General features: G+C 57.5%; 1 protein-coding gene across 6 annotated transcripts in view; it reads right to left on the minus strand.

Moving 5' to 3' along the window:
- CELF5 (CUGBP Elav-like family member 5) overlaps positions 1–15,848 on the minus strand; it is an 85,435-nt gene that overhangs the window by 6,974 nt on the left and 62,613 nt on the right. For 5 of the 6 annotated variants that reach the window (XM_038772194.1, XM_038772190.1, XM_038772191.1 and 2 more), the window contains 3 exons: positions 6,031–6,082; positions 1,109–1,237; positions 842–921 (listed from right to left, as the gene is read on the minus strand). In XM_038772194.1, the coding sequence (XP_038628122.1) occupies positions 842–921; positions 1,109–1,237; positions 6,031–6,082 (261 nt within the window). The remainder of the gene's footprint in view (positions 1–841; positions 922–1,108; positions 1,238–6,030; positions 6,083–15,848) is intronic. The other variant, XM_038772193.1, reaches the window with a different exon arrangement.

Genomic DNA, 15,848 nt, shown 5'->3' on the forward strand with positions numbered 1-15,848 from the left:
GTGTGACCTTGGGCAAGTCACTTCACTTCTCTGAGCCTCAGTTCCCTCACCTGTAAAATGGGGATTAAGATTGTGAGCCCCGCGTGGGACAACCTGATCACCTTGTATCCCCCCAGCGCTTAGAACAGTGCTTTGCACATAGTAAGCGCTTAACAAATGCCATTATTATTATTATTGTCAGCTGTGTGACTTTGGGCAAGTCACTTAACTTCTCTGTGCCTCAGTTACCTCATCTGTAAAATGGGGATTAAGATTGTGAGCCCCCCCGGGACAACCTGATCACCCTGTAACCTCCCCAGCCCTTAGAACAGTGCTTTGCACATAGTAAGTGTTTAATAAATGCCATTATTATTATTATTATCAGAGCCCAGCCGTGCTCCCAGCTGACTTCTGTACTATCCTCCAGGCAGGCAGCCACGTGCCCATCCTGCAGGCCGGCTCCAGCGTGCCGAGCACAAGGACAGAAGATCAGTAGGGCATGTAGGGCACCCACAGCCAGAGGTCCAGGCTTGGGAGAGGCCCTTGCTCCGACTAGGTGACTCGTAGGCCTCCCACAGGCCTGGTCCCTCCATCCCTCGGAGTGTAGTAGTTGGGTTCCCCCCACCCCCACTCCAATTTCTGGGACGCAGCTGGGCGGGGGCATATCCTGGGGCGCATAGCAGCTAGGCCAACGTTCCCACAGCCACAGAAGCCCCCAAACCAGGCCCCACAGGTACCCCACCTCTGTCCCCCACAACCCCCAGGGCCAAGACAGGATAGGATGGACGGCAGGAGGGTCACAAGGATGGGCAGGGCAGGGCAGGGCAGGGCATGGCAAAGACCCAAGGTGGGCAGTACTCACTGGCATGGTCTGGCTGCCATGGAGGGCATGGATGGCAGCTTGGGCTTCTGTGTGGGAGGAGAACTTCACGAAAGCACAGCCTGGCAGAGGCAGAGAGGGGAGGTCAGAGAGTCGGGTTACCCCTGCTTTCTCCTCCTCCCCATCAGACAAATGAAACGGTCAGGGACCAGGCCGAGGCAGGTGAGCCAGCTGACGCAGGCATCCATGCTGAGACCTGGTCCGACCGCCCACTCCGGAAGCCCCTCTCCCCAACCCTGAGCCAGTCACCTTTGCTGTTGCCGTCAGGGCCCCTCAGCACTGTGCACTCGTCGATCACCCCAAAGGGCTGGAACAGTCTCAGCACGTCCTCCTCCGACTGCTGCTTGTTCAGCATACCCACAAACAGCTTCCGGTCCCCTGGGGGTGACACAGCCACATCAACCGCCCTGGGAGCCTTGCCCCCTACCTGGGGGAGAGCCCCCAGAGGAGGAATGGAGAGGAATGGGCAGGCCGAAGGCTTGAGCGGGGGGAGGGGGAGCCTGGGCTCACCAAATTCCCTCCAGCTCCTCCTGCCGATGCCACGCCACTGTGGGCCTCAGTTTCCCCAGGGTAATGAGGTGCCATTCCTTCCTGTGGACAGGTCTGGCAGTCTCCAGAGCCCAAGCCTCATAGAGACGGGTTGGTTCTGGGGCCTTGTGGTGTTTCAAGTGGCTACATCAGGGGAAGCCTCAGACCCAACCAGGCAGGCTACTGGGCCTGTGAAGGAGCCCCACTTTTTAGTCCCAGAAGGGGAACAACAGCCAAACAGTACTCCCCTGGCTGTTCCCAGCTCCCCACGGGGCAGTGCTTGGCAGACAGCCCCAGCTGTAGGGTGGGCTAAGGCCCAAGGCCCAGGACCACACCTTGGAACGGGGATACCGGGAGACAGCAGGGCCCCGGGGAGATGGCTGGGGGGGCGGGGGGGGGTTCCTGATTGCCAGTGGCAGGATCGGAGAGGCAGGCCTCAACTGTGGCAAGCAATCCTGTGAGGAAACCATTAGGTCTCCCGGCGTGCATTTACGGGGAAAACGCGGGTGGACTGATAGAGATCTGGTCAGGCGGCACCCCGTACTGAAGAGGCCCCTCCCCACCCCCACTGCACCCTTGCATAGAGGGGGCCCAATGGACATGGGCCCTGTTGTCCCCCACATGCTGGCCTGTCCACGGAACCGTAGCCCCTAATATCACATACACAGCACAGAGAGACTCATCCTCAGGTGGGCACACAGGCACTCAACTGGTTCCCTGGGCATGCATGTGCACCACAGATACCTAGGAGGGCCCATGGGCCCCATGCTTCCCTCCAGACACACTTCTACTCTCAGCTGACCTGCAGGGTCCTATCCACACACACGTGGCCTGGAAGTCCGTGCCGGGGTGGCGAGCACCTGGGAGCCTGCAAGGAGCTAGGTGAAGGGACACTTTGATCAACTCTAATTCCTTGGTCAGGGTTGAGGAAGGCAGACCCCCACTGGCACCAGATGGACTGGCAGGCCAAGGCTCACTGGCACAGATGTCACCCCCCTCCACTGGGTTGGAAAGGTCTCCAAACCTCCCCGGAGGCTCAGCTGGGCCTCCCAGGGTCACTAAGACACCACCCCGATGCTGGTGTCATTCTGTCACTACCTGGCCCCTTGGAATTTCTGCTCAGGCCCCAAAAGACAAGGAAAGGACCAGTTTATGCCAGTCAACATGATGACCTAGGACTAAGGAGCTGCCCCCTGGACTTCTGGCTGGCACCCGGGCACACATCTGCCACCACAGCTTCTGAGTCCAGGATCTCGGGGATCCAGCAGGGATTTCCCTGTCCCGCTGCCATGCCAATGGATCTACCTGCCCACCGCCAGGGCCACAGGCAGCACTAGGACTGGGCTCCCAACCGGGTATTGCTCTCACTATCCCGACCAGCCCCACTTCCCTCTGCCCCATAGTCATCTTCCACCCCCTTTCTGATTGGCAATTTCCCATGCTGTCCGGCAATCATGAAAATTGTCTTCTTCTTTTGCCTGGATGTTGAGTTGAGTTGTCATGGAAACCCATTCTCCAACAGCCTGTCAGTCAAGGGGGGGTGGTCTGGGGGAGGAAGCTAAGGAGAACAGATTGCCTGATGAAGCAATGACTGAGAATATTAGAGGGCGGAGGCTCAATCAGTTCAGAGACAGGGAGGGAATGAACAGGAGGAAGGAGGGAGGAAGGGAGCGTGCAAGAGGAGGAGAAGAATGGGGAGAAGGGGGAAGAGGGGGAGGAGAAGGATGGGAAGGAGGAGCCTGAATAGTTAGAGCTGGCAGGTCCCTGGTACACATTAAGCCCAGGGACCGGGCTCTAGGATGGCTTTGTGCCAGGGGTTCTGTCACATTGGAGACAGGGCAGGGGAAAAAGATGAGGACAGCTCCAGAGCCCTGGTTTTCTCAGCCCAAAGAGCACCTGGGGGCCGATCTACCAGCTGGGACTGCTGCCCTGAGGCCTAGGCCATTTAGAGGCCAGGGCCCCGGGATTCCCAGCTCTCAGGTCCTCTCCTGGATGGGAGAGGTTTTTAGTGTGCCCTCTCCCAAGGGGAGTAAGGGGGGCAAGGTGGTGCCTCAGAAAAGCTGCTGCTGGAACCAGAACTGCCTCCTCCTCCTCCTCCTCCGAGGGTCTGGGGATGGCCCCCCTCTAGGAACCCTGCACTGGGATCCACCCTAAACTGCACCTGCATCTGTCTCCCTGCCTTGCCCACCCAGCGTGGTGGCAAGTCCATCCCCTTCCTGCTCAAACTCCCTCTTCTGATGGGATCCCTTCGCCTCACCCTCCAACCTGTCTACCACCAACTCCCACTCCCAGACCCTCCTGCAGAAGTGTAATGCCTACAGCGCAGGTCTCACTGGTTGCCCAGGGAGCACTCAGAGAGCACCTCAGAGAGGAACACAATCTCTCCCCTACACCACTTGCCCAGCAGGACAGATTCCATGAAATGCCCAATGCATCTGATAGCTGGAGGACCAGAGGACCGGGCTTGGCAATCTAGAAGCTGGGTCACCACCTCTACAGGGAGAGAGAGAGGGATAGAGGAAGGAAGAGAAAGAGAGAAGAAAGGGGAAAAGGTTGGGGGAACTACTAGTATTTTAGTTTCCTTCACAGTAGGAGATGTGATGCAGGGCCCTGGAGTCCAAAAGGAACAACCATCCAACACCCCCATCTTCCCATATCATGTCTTCAATGCCCACCTTCCTGATGGGGAATGGGAGAAGGCAGCAAGGGGAGAAAGAAGGTCAGGCCCAACACAGAGACCTCTGTAGAGCTGAGATGCTGCCACTGCTACAGTGTCACCCGCTGTATGGTAACAGACCTGCAGTCAACTCAGTATGAGGGGACCCACACAGCCTGCGCTTCGGGGTCCCCTCTGGGGCCATGGCTCCTCCTCTCGGAACTGGGGGAGGAATGAACCCCAAGAAGCCCCTCGCCTTCCCTGAATGGCAAGCCCTCCAACACCCACAGGGCTGTGTGGCTCTGCCCAGACACCTCAGGGGTGAGCCGCCCCAATGACCCCACTGGCTCTGGTGGCTGGCCCAGGTCTCCTTTGGCATTGCGCCTTTGGATATGCATAGACGCCTCTAGCTGGAAGGGGTGTCTGATACTACTAGTCAGGGCTGATGGAGCATAAAGCAGGCAGATCCCAAGCTGGCATTTTGCCTGGCCAGGCTGCTCTAACCAGATTCAGTAGGGGCCGGGGGCACTGCAGGGGCAGGATGGGGGCACACCATAGCTGAATTTGTAGCCGGGGCAAATTCTGTCTTAGGATGGCAGCGGCTCATCTCTGGCGAGCCATGAGGGGAGGTGTCTCCCTTCCCAGAAGCCTGCTCACCCCTGCCCACCGCCATCCTCCTCCTCCCACCCCACCTCCGCTCTCCCTCCCCCTGGCAAGACAATAAATCCCACTGAAGTCCCAGCTGCAGGCTGCTCCCAGCTTCCTCATCATTCCTGCACCGTCATGGCCCAGATAGGAAGGGAAGACTGCGAGGAGGAGGAGAGATGAGGGGGGAGGAAGCCCCCCCACCGAATGCTAGGAAGATGGGGGGAGGGGGAGGGAGGATGAGGAGCAGGGTCCAACCGACAATAGAGACAGACCATCATCCCTGCCACATCATTCCTGCTCCCTGTTCTTTGTCCCAGCCACAGCCACCCTTGCCATTCCTTGGGTGATAGCCCAACCCCACCCTGTATCTCCAAGGGGTTAAGTTTCCCCTGCCAGTACCATCGCCAGGGCCACCGGAGGTTTCCGAGACCACTGTGTAGCCCCACTGAGCTTTGACTGCTCAGAACCCAGGTTTGCTCCTGGACTACCGCCCCCACCCCACTCCATGCCATCCCTCGGCCCTCAGCAGGTCCAGGGCCCACTAGGTGCTCATTCCCGTTTGTGTGTGCGGCTGGGGGAGTCAGCCCCCTCTCCCCCTCCCCTCTGCAACATAGACACCAACGCCCCTCAGCAATCACTGGACTGCAGCCAGAGGCCCCAGGGGCAGACCGCCAGCCAGAGGGGCAACAGCTCTCATGCCCTGCATGTGCGCCTTGCCCCAAACCTCGGGGGGGGGGGGGGGGGGGGGCGGGATTTCCAGGATGCCCCAACCTCTCCAGGAGAGATATGGATTGGGAATGGGGTGGGGGGGGGCGCCACCCCAATGCCTGGAGAATGTGGCATCTGAGTAGGGTGGTGAGGCTGGGGGGTGGGGGCGGGACCCTGGGATCAGGAAGGACGAAGCTGAGGCTGGAGGTGTGAGAGCAGAGGGCTGGGGGTTGGTGGTGACGGAGCACGGTGGGTTGGGCCCAATGAGAGCTGAGGCTGGGCTCGGGAATGGTGGATGGGGATGGGGGTGGGGAGGTGAGGAAGGCTGAGATGGCACCATCATGTAGGCGACTCCAGAATCCCGGCGCATCCAGAGAGGGAAAAGACTGTGAAGAAGCCAGGCTGCCAGAAGGCTGAGGGGGGTAAGACTGGGGGAAATCAGGAGTCTAGTGAAGAGCAACCCACAGGATCCCAACTGTGCTCCCCGTTGGAGGCGGGCCTCCTGGGGCCTGGGAGAAGAGTGTGGGGGCGGGGAGAACCCAAAAGGGTCCTGGGAAACAGCCTCACTCTGGCTTTGCGGGGGGACGAGCAGGGGCAGAAGGCCCAAGGAGAAACAAGGAGAGATGACAACTACCTCCACGGCTCTCACTGTCCGCGGGCTTCACCTGGATCGGCCGCGCCATCTGCAAAGAGAGAGACAGATCCTGCGTGAGCGAAACCTCAGACAGCCTCCGTGAGGGGAGCCCAGGGGCTGGAGGACACAAGAGCCCGGGCAAGGGGGGCACTCATTCAGGAGAAGCAGAGGATGGCTCTTCTGGCAATGCCAGGCCGCAGTCACTTGCACAGGGGCGGCTGCTGCTGCTGCTCCTCCTCCTCCTCCTCAACATCATCATCAGACATGGAAGGTTATGTGCCCACAGAAGGGCAAAGTGCTTGGCCCTCCTAGCCTCAGTGCTTGCTCCCTCTCTCCCCTGTATCCCTGCTTAGTCAATAAGAAGGGAGGGCATTGGCCCAGAGGTGCCCACTGGGAAAGGGGCTGAAGGGACCCCTGGAGCTGGGATGGACCCGTCGCTTTCCGGGGAGTGAGGCACAGCTTCAGGCTCGGATGCAAAGGTTTGGGCGGATGGTAGTGAAGACCATATCCTGGCCAAAGGAAGGACATCGCACAGACTGGGGTGGGGCCGGGCCACCCCAGGGGAACAGCAAAGGCCTGGCTTGAGCAAGGGCAGCAAGATGGGCAATGCCCTGGCACCATGGCACGGAAGAAGCCGGGCCAGGGAGGCCCCAGGTGCTGCTGGGAGCAAACTCAGCCACTTCTCCAGAGGAGCCTGGCTACAGGTCAAGCACCAGCAGGTGGGGCCAGACATGGCCGGAGAGCCCAAGGCCACCGATGGATGTCAGGCAACTGGGGGACTGGGAAAATCCCAGTTGGCCGGTCCCGTGAGGGCCGGGGTCGGCCCCAAGCAAACAAGGAGCCACTCAGCGTCAGGAAGGAGAGTGGCGAGCGGTAAGTCCGTCAGCTGGCCGTGTCAGTTCTGGGACGCCAACAGATGGAAAGGGGACTTCGGAAGCCATCGGTCCCCAGGATGGGCCACTGGAGCCCAGAGGAAAGAGCCAGAAGACTCCACCACGGCGAGGGAGGCTGCGACGGGAAGGGTACCCAGCTGGGAGGAGAGACGGCAGGGCAAGGTCTCATCCCCCTTGCTGGCTCTGAGTTGTAGCCTCCTGGGCCGGGGGAGGGGGGAGGCGGGGCGGGGGAGCAGGGGTGACAGGACCGGGGGAGCCGTCTGTCCGCCCGCCCGCCCTTCCGTCCGTGCCGCCTGAGTGGGGCGGTGGGGAGGGGCTCAGCCCAAACACCCAGCACGGTTGCGGCTGCTGCAGTTTGACTCACCAGCACGAGATCAGGAAAGGAGGGGCTGTCAGGACGGCCTGGCCCCTCCCACTGGGGGAGGGGAGGAGAGGGAGAGAAGGGCTCAGAAAGCAGCAGAAGAAAACCAGGAGAAGGGTCATTTTAGATATCCTGACCCCTCCGTGCCTGGGCTCCCAGAGGAGACCTGGGGCCAACTGGAGACAGTCCAGTCTTGGGAGAGGGGGGCTGAGCCAGCACCCCGGCCTTCCGGTTGAGGAACGGAATGAGGGGCCTGGGGAGCGGCGATGGGATGTCGATCCAGGTAGTGGGGGCTGGAGGGGTCACATCCCCAGCCGGTTGGGGGGAGGGGGGAGGAGGGCACCATGGCTTTCCCCACAGCCTAGATGCCCAGGTCGGGAGCTATCTGACCGGATGGAAGAATGTGTTTTTCAAATCACGTCTCTAGGCCTCGCCCTCAGGGCCCTCCTAGGGTCAACTGGGGCATGTAGACTTGAGGACGTGGGGGTCACTCTTACTCGGGATAGGGGGGTTGGGAGCAAGAGTGGGGCAGCCTGTAGGGCTGGCGGTGGAGGTGGGGGAGGAGCACAGACCCCGGGTGGCTCTGTCCACTGCCGGAAAGCCTCCTGGATGCCTGGTCCCATCACTGCAGACCCAAACCCTACCCACCCCACGCTCTCCAAAAGTGTAAGCTCTTCCACTAGACCGGAAGCTCCTTGAGGGCAGGGATGGTGTCCACCAACTCCACTGCTTTAGACTCTCCCAGGCGCCCAATACAGTGCTCTGCACAAGGTCAGCACTCAATAAGTATCACTGAAGGATGGAGGGATCAGGGGACACGGCCACGTGAGGGGTTCAGATGCCCATGGTCAGTGGGAGGGGCCAAGGTAGGGTAGGTTCAATATGGGAGAGTTGGTGCCAAGGGCTGCTGAAACACCACAGTTGGTTCTAGTCTTCATTCGGCGCTTACTCTGTGCCCTGCACTGAGCTAAGTGCTGTGGCTGGAAACAAGGCAGGCATATTGGACTCACTGTCTGTCCCACACGGGGCTCCTGATCTAAGAGGGAGGGAGAATAAGTACCTTAGCTCCATTTTATGGATGAGGACATTGAGTCACAGAGAGGTCGGGCGACTTTACCCAGAGTGACTCAGCAGGCTGGTGGGCCGTGCTGGAACCAGAACCCGGGGCCTCCTGATGGCCACCCAGCCCCGCCATGTCCTTTCCACCAGGCTACCCTGTCTTTGGCTCCACTACAGGAGACCAACTCCAGCACTATTTATACTAGGGGAACCCTCCGCCCCCACCCTGAACAACCCACAGCTCCCAGGTAGCTGCCTCTCAGTCCATCAGCTTCTGAACACCTAACACCTAAGCTATTTATACACTGGCCTTGCATGGGAAGCAGGAGCTAAGAAGCTTTGAGAATAAGCAGGGGCTGGAAAAGTCAGGAAGGATTTCTCTGCACTGCAGGGAGGAAGGTGCATGGGGGTGTGGGTGGATGGGAGACCCCATCACTGTTGCCTCACAGAGTAACTTCCCATGGATTGCTGGGGACTTGCAACCCACCCAGCTCCATGAGGGAGGGAAAAGGTAAAGAGTTTTCACCCAAGAAGGGAGGTTCCCCCAGGGCTAAGGTTCGGCTGCCGCTGATGGTGGAATTGTGGAATAGGGCTCCGGCAGGGTCTCTCTGGTCCTGTTGTCCCACCACATGGTGCAGGTCTGCACCCCAGGGGTCACGGAAACCCTGAGCTGCCTCTTCCTGCAGTGTTGACTGGGGAGGCAACCAATTCCTCAGGCCAGGGCCTTTTTCCCACGTGTGACCTGATGTGCCCGCCCCCAAGTGGGGCTCTTGGCCCCTAGGCCCAGCTGGGTGTTCGTGGGAGCCAGGGGGTGGAGAGCTCTGATCTCCCATGGGCAGGGAGGCCTGGATTACAGTAGACAGATGGGAGAGCAGGCGAGGTTGGGGGAGGTGTGTGCGTGCATGCGTGTGTGTGTGTGTGTGTGTGTGTGTGTGCACGCGTCCGTGCGTGCATGGGGGGATGGGGTGCAGGGGAACGGGGGAGAGATAGCCGCTGATGGGGGAGGAAAGGAGCATCTAAGGATCGGGTGCGATTCACATGGGAACTGGGTTTCTGGGAAGAAGCCTTCCCCTCTCGGCTCTCTCTGCCCCCACCCAATCTCTGTTGGCCCCCTCTTCCCTCCTCCTCCTCCTCTGCCTCCCTCGATAGGCCTGTCACTCCAGCTCACCAGCACCTTGGGTAGAGGAGTTGTTGTCATGGAAACAATTATTCACCACATGGAACCTGACATTTGTTGTTGCCATGGTAACTGGCTCTTAGGGGCATTCCCAGATCCTGCTTTGCACAAAAGAGATATTTAAATATAATCTTTGGAGATGGATGATGTGCGGGGAGGGGGTAGAAAGCGCTGTCACCTCGGAGGTCCAGGACCCCCACCCCCTCCATCCTCTGGGGTGTGGCTGGAGTTAGGACCGACCCCTCCCCTGTCCCCCAGCTTCCCTCGATGACCCTCGGGTACCCCAACCGCGGGCTCCATCTCTCCGTTACCCAGCCTGCCCCTGACCCAGGTTAATTCCTGGACCTGGTCAAGTACAATCTGGAGTCCAGCTTCGCCCTTCTCCTCGACCCTCAGCCCAGTGCCCACCTGCCTACTGCCGCCAGCCCCACAAGTCTCTCTCCTCCCCAGATCTCTCTGTTCCCCTTCCCTCACCCCAGAGAGTTTGAGCCAGAGAAGGAAAGGAGCAGCTTCTCCATTCCCAGACACTCAACTCGGCATTCGAGCTCCTCTCCCTGAACATCCGGGCTGTCCTAGCAGGCAGAGCTCTCTTCCCCCGAGAAGCTTGAAGCTGCGGGGTGGGAGTGGTGGGGGGAGATGGCAGGCATTTGCTTCTGGAATCGTCAAGCTCCAGGAGCCGGACCGAGGGCTCCCATGGTAAACGGCTGTAAGACAGTCCTCGGGGCTGTCAGCTCCACTGAGAATGCGGAGGGCCTCTGACGGAAGACCGAGGACGACCCACAGGTCCCATGATTACAGGTAATGCCCATATGGGGTCACATGTAGACTCCCCACCCTTACACGGGAAACACATGCCAGATAGCCCTTAAGGCCCAGAATCAGTCAGGCGCCCATGCCCTCCAAGCACATACATAAACACGCAGAGCACATAGCCATGCGCGCCCATGCATCCATGCCCACTTACCCCCTCCCAAGCATGTCCTCTCCCCGTGCAGAGATGTGCTCCTGCCCAGACGGGCACACCAGGCAGGCATTCACACACTCCCTCTCCCACATACCCACACTCCCATAAGCACACGCAGGCACACACACCCGCACACAGACACACACACACACACACACGCGCGCACACAGCACACACCAGGCTCCTCGAACTTCAGCTACTGATTGACGAGGCGGAACCGGCCTCTGAGACGGAGCCTGATTTTTTCCTCGTTAAATTATTTAGGCGAGCATTAAAAATTAACCTATTTGTTCGTTTCTGCCGTTGATCCCATGTCTGTTCACTGTACCCGGCAGTGCCAGCCACCACCTCCTTTCCCTCCATGGCCAGCTCCTGGCACCTCCACCGGCCTACTAGCTGAAGGCAAATCCCCAGGGGGTGTGGGCTGGGGTCCCTGCGCCAGGCCCAGGCAGCTATGCAGGTGGCTACGCAGGCCCAAGAAGGAGGGCGGGATGCCCATGTCCCCCACAGCTGGGGACTATCACTTGGCAAACCCTCCTTCTTTTTGCTCTCACTCTCTCTGTGCCTCTGCACCCCTCCCTCTCATCTTTTTTCCATCTGTCTCTCTCTCCTTCATCACTCGGGGCATGTCTCTCCCTCTCCCTCTCTCCATCTGTCTCTCTTTCTCTCTGTCCCTTTCCCAGTCTCTGCTCTCACCCGCTACGTGCCTGCTTCTCCCATGAGAACTGCCACTCTCTCCCTCCTACGTGTGTCTCCTCTCACCCTCTTGCTCTCCTCCCTCCCCACTCTGGCTTCCTCCATCTATCCAAGGTTGGTTCCTGCTTCCCAGAACAGAGGGTCTGCCCTCTTTCTGCTCCGCCTCCTCTCCCCACCCCCAAAAAGTTCCCATCCTGGATCCTCGTCCAAAGGAAGCTGATCTATGGTAGGGCTTGGGCAGGCCCCAAAGCCAGGCCCCGGAGAGGACAGGCCAGCTACCAGTCCCTAAGCAGTCGTAATCAGATCCAAGGCGGAGGGGGTGGCCCCACTTAGGGGAGTGAAGCCAGCGGGGGCCTCGACACTCTGTATCTAAATCAAAGCGGAAGAGGCTTGCCCCTCCTGCCCGGTCCCTGCTAACAGTCAAGAGTCTACTCTTTTCTGGGTTCCACAACCTTGTCCAAACAACTCCCTCTCATCCCGATCCCGGTCTCTACCTCGATCATGAAAATGCCCCCCGGCCTCAAGTCTGCTCTAGAATATGAGAATCCTGGAGCTGACAGGGATCGCAGGAGGCTAGCTGGTTCAAGTTTCTGCCTCCAGGAGGTGAACCTCAAAGGAAGAGAGATTCTCCAGCCTCCCTAGGGCGTCCATTTCCGTGTTGTTTCAAGTACCAGGTGGTCAAGACATTATTATTATTATTATTAAGTTTGTTAAGTGCTTACTATGTGCCAAACACTATACTAAGCACTGGTGTAGACAGAGAAGCAGCGTGGCTTAGTGGAAATAGCATGGGCTTGGGAGTCAGAAGACGTTGGTTCTAATCCTGGCTCCGCCACTTGTCTGCTGTGTGACCTTGGGCAAGTCACTTAACTTCTCTGTGTCTCAGTTACCTCATCTGTAAAATGGGAATTAAAAGTGTGAGCCCCACGTGGGACAACCTGATTACCCTATATCTACCCCAGTGCTTAGAACAGTGCTTGGTACATGGTAAATGCTTAACAAATACCATAATTATTATTATACAAGATAATTCAGTCCCACATGGGGCTCACACTCTAAGTAGGAGCAAGATTAGGTATTGAACCCCCATTTACAGATGAGAGACCTGAGGCACGAGAAGTTAAATGACTTGTCCAAGGTCACAAAGCAGGTTCATGGAAGAGCTGGAATTAGAACCCAGGTCCTCTGACTCCCAGCCATGTGCTCTTTCCATTAGGCCACGCTTCTTCGTCTTCTTCCTGATGTCTAGTAGAATCCCTTCTGAGTAGGACTCACTACCACTGCAGCTCTGGACCCTCTTCTCTCGCTACCCTATCTCTCCCTCCTGTCTTCCCAAGCTTACTGCCCAACAGGCCAACCCTCTTCTCAATGGGGAGAAGGGAGAGTGGTGGGAAGATGGTCAACTCTTCCCACTTCCTGGGCTCCGTAAGATGGCAAACAAAGAATCCCAGGTCAGACCAATGGTCCACCCAGCCCCAGATGATGGTTCAGAGATGGATCCTTCTTCCCCATGGGCTGGTTGCCCTAGGGCCAGCTGCCTGGGAGAGATGGGGAGGGAGCGAGTGCCTGCTGAGTCCCAGGGGCCCCAGAAGGGGTGTAAACTACTAATTAAATGTAAGTGGTACAGAGTGGCCCCAGAGGGGCAACCCAGGGTGAGTGCTGTAAAATGGGTGGGGGGGGGGGAGGCTCAAGAGGATTTTTGCTGCAGAGGCACGGTCCAATCAATGGTATTTATTGAGTGCTTTCTGTGTGCACAGCACTGTACTAAACACTTGGGAAGCTACAATACAGTACAGTTGGTAGACATGTTCCCTGCCTATAAGGAGACTACCCAGCTGCGGGTACTGGTTCCATCCCACCAAAGGCAGGAAGAATTGCCCCAACCCCTCCTGGGGGCATAAGTGGGTGGCTGGTGGTAAAGGCCACGCTCCCATCCTCTGTGCCAGGGCTGCCACGCCTCAGGCCAAAGGCCCTTGGGTCTTCCCCCACAGGGAAGCTCTGGCCTGTCATGGTCTCCTGCTCTCACCACCCGAAAGCCAACTTTCTACCCTTCTCTTTCACACCAGTTGGCATTGGGGAGAGGATGATGGGGCTGAGAAAGGGCCTCTGGGAACAGAGGAGGCTCCACCTGAGGGGAAGGAAGGGGCAGAGAGGGAGAGGAAGGGAGAGGGAGGAGTGTGTGCGGTGCTGCTCGAGAGCCCATCAGGCTCTGCTTTCCCTCACCACCAGGACCATCTCAGAGGGTGAGGGTGAATGAGGTACCCCACATTGTAAACCAACCGCCCCCCAGGACCAGGAAGTTCAGCCGCACCTGTTACCCGGCCCTGCCCCCTCCCCCCACGGAGTCTTAATTACAGGGGTTCCGGAGAGATGGGTCTCTGCTAATTTAATGTTCTTTTGTTGTGGAGAAACAGGAGGCCCGTGCTTCTGAGCTTCCCAAGTAGGAAGTGGCGGAGACCTCTCCACCCAGGCCTCTGTGTACAGGTCTTAATTAACTCCCAGTTCCCATGGCAACCTCTAGCTGTGCAGCATTTCCTGACAGTCGGGCTGGTGTGTAGCTTTTCTTTTGTAACCACCGGGCAAATATAGAGACACATATAGAGAGTGGATCTAGCTACCTATCACTCTCTCTCCATAGACATTTAGTCATCCTCCCGCTCCCTCCCAATAAATTCATTTCTCATTCCAAAAGCTTTGCTCCCATTCCCAAAGAAACAAGTGACCAGTTGGGGGTCTTCTGATGAAGATGGGGATTTTTTGGGGGGTGGGAGGTGTATGTGTATGTATCTATAATTCTATTTATTTATTTTAATGCTATTGATGCCTGTTTACTTGTTTGGTTTTGTTATCTGTCTCCCCCCGCTTCTAGACTGTGAGCCTGTTGTTGGGTAGGGATCGTCTCTGTATGTTACCAAATTGTACTTTCCAGGTGCTTAATACAGTGCTCTGCATACAGTAAGCGCTCAATAATAATAATGATGATATTTGTTAAGCACTTACTATGTGCCCAGCACAGTTCTAAGTGCTGGGTTAGAAACAAGGTTACCAGATTGTCCCACGTTGAGTCTCACAGTCTTAATCCCCATTTTACAGACAAGGTAGCTGAGGCCCAGAGAAGCGATGTGACTTGCCCAAAGTCACACAGTTGACAAGCGACGGAGTCAGGATTAGAACCCACAACCTCTGGCTCCCAAGCCCGGGCTCTTGCCACTAAGCCATGCTGCTTCTCCAGTAAGAAGCTCAATAAATACGATTGAATGAATGAATGATGGAAGGAACTTAGAGGGGCTGGGAGCGTGAAAGTGGAAGGCCCTGGTGCCCGTCTGTGGGGAAGGTCCTGCTTCAGGGTCTTGGGTGAGACTTCTTCAAACCCTGGTCCAAGCAGGCCTATGCAGGTCCAGGCAGATGTTGGAGTGAGGAGTAGTCCTGGCACGTTGAGGCATGCCCCTCATGTGTGCATCTGGGAGGGGGAGGGACACTCATGTGCACTGTGTGTCCTTGGAGGATGGACTGAGAAACACGTGTGTGTGTGCACATATGTGAGAGAGTGAGTGCGCATCTGTGCATGTTGCAGTTATTAAAGTAGCGACTGGGGCAGCCTGCATGGGTGTGTCTGGGGATACGGGCTCGGGAGTAGGTGGTTTTGCTCTGGCAGATGTCTTAGAGGTATGGGGGGGAGCGCGTGTGCGTGCGTGTGTGCATGCATGTGTGTGTGTTTTCATTCTGGGTATTTAAACACCAGCATGTCTCCATGGGGCTTGCGGAGTCTGCCGTATTTTTTTATTCAATTTCTCTTCCCCACGGTATAAAGAAATGTGTCTTCACCCCATTTTACAGAGGGGAAGACTGACACCCAAGAGGGGTAGTGAATGGCTCAGGGTCTCTAGGGAATCTCTCTCAGCTAGCCCACACTTCCTCCATACATACCCTCTGGGCTTTCAGGAGGGAGCCCAGCCTGGGAGATAGGGGTGTATATGTGTGAGGGATGCATGTTCTTATATAGGGGAGTGCCCAGGACGCAGGTACCCAGTTTCCTGCCATGTGTGCCCTGGAGAAACGGGATCTTCTCTGAGGCCTCTGCTTCGGTTTACCCCGCCTCTGCCAGTCCTCCTAGACCTCCACATGTTGCCATCTCTCTCCATCTTAATCTCTCTCTTCCCAGACTAATTTTAGGCAATTTGTAGCTGTTTTACTCCAAATGAAAAGTGACACCGAGCATCTCTCAAGATAGAGCGAAAATGGGGTGGCCTTTTACTTAGTGAAAAGCCTGAGCCTAGGAGGGCGGGGGTTGGTGAGAAATCTCTGGCTGGCTGGCTGGTGCTGGACTAATTGGAGGGAAAAGGGAAGCCACGGGTCTGGGGTCCCCACAAACAATCATCACGGTGGTCTTTGTTCTGCACTTACTATGTGCTAAGCACTGAGGTACAGATCAGACGCAGTCCCCGTCCCAAACGGGGCTCACAGTCTAAGAGGGAGGGAGAGCGAGTATTTCATCCCCATTTTACAGAGGAGGAAACTGAGGCGCAGAGAGGCTAAGTGACTTGTCCAGTGACCCACAGCAGCTAAATGGCAGAGTCGGATTTGGAACCCAGGCCTTCTGGCCCCGGGCTATTTCCACCAGACCACACTGCCCTCAGCAACAAGTAGCGCTTGAGACAGACAGAC

Source organism: Tachyglossus aculeatus, chromosome X1, assembly GCF_015852505.1.
Source record: "Tachyglossus aculeatus isolate mTacAcu1 chromosome X1, mTacAcu1.pri, whole genome shotgun sequence".
NCBI classification, from domain to species: Eukaryota; Metazoa; Chordata; class Mammalia; order Monotremata; family Tachyglossidae; genus Tachyglossus; species Tachyglossus aculeatus.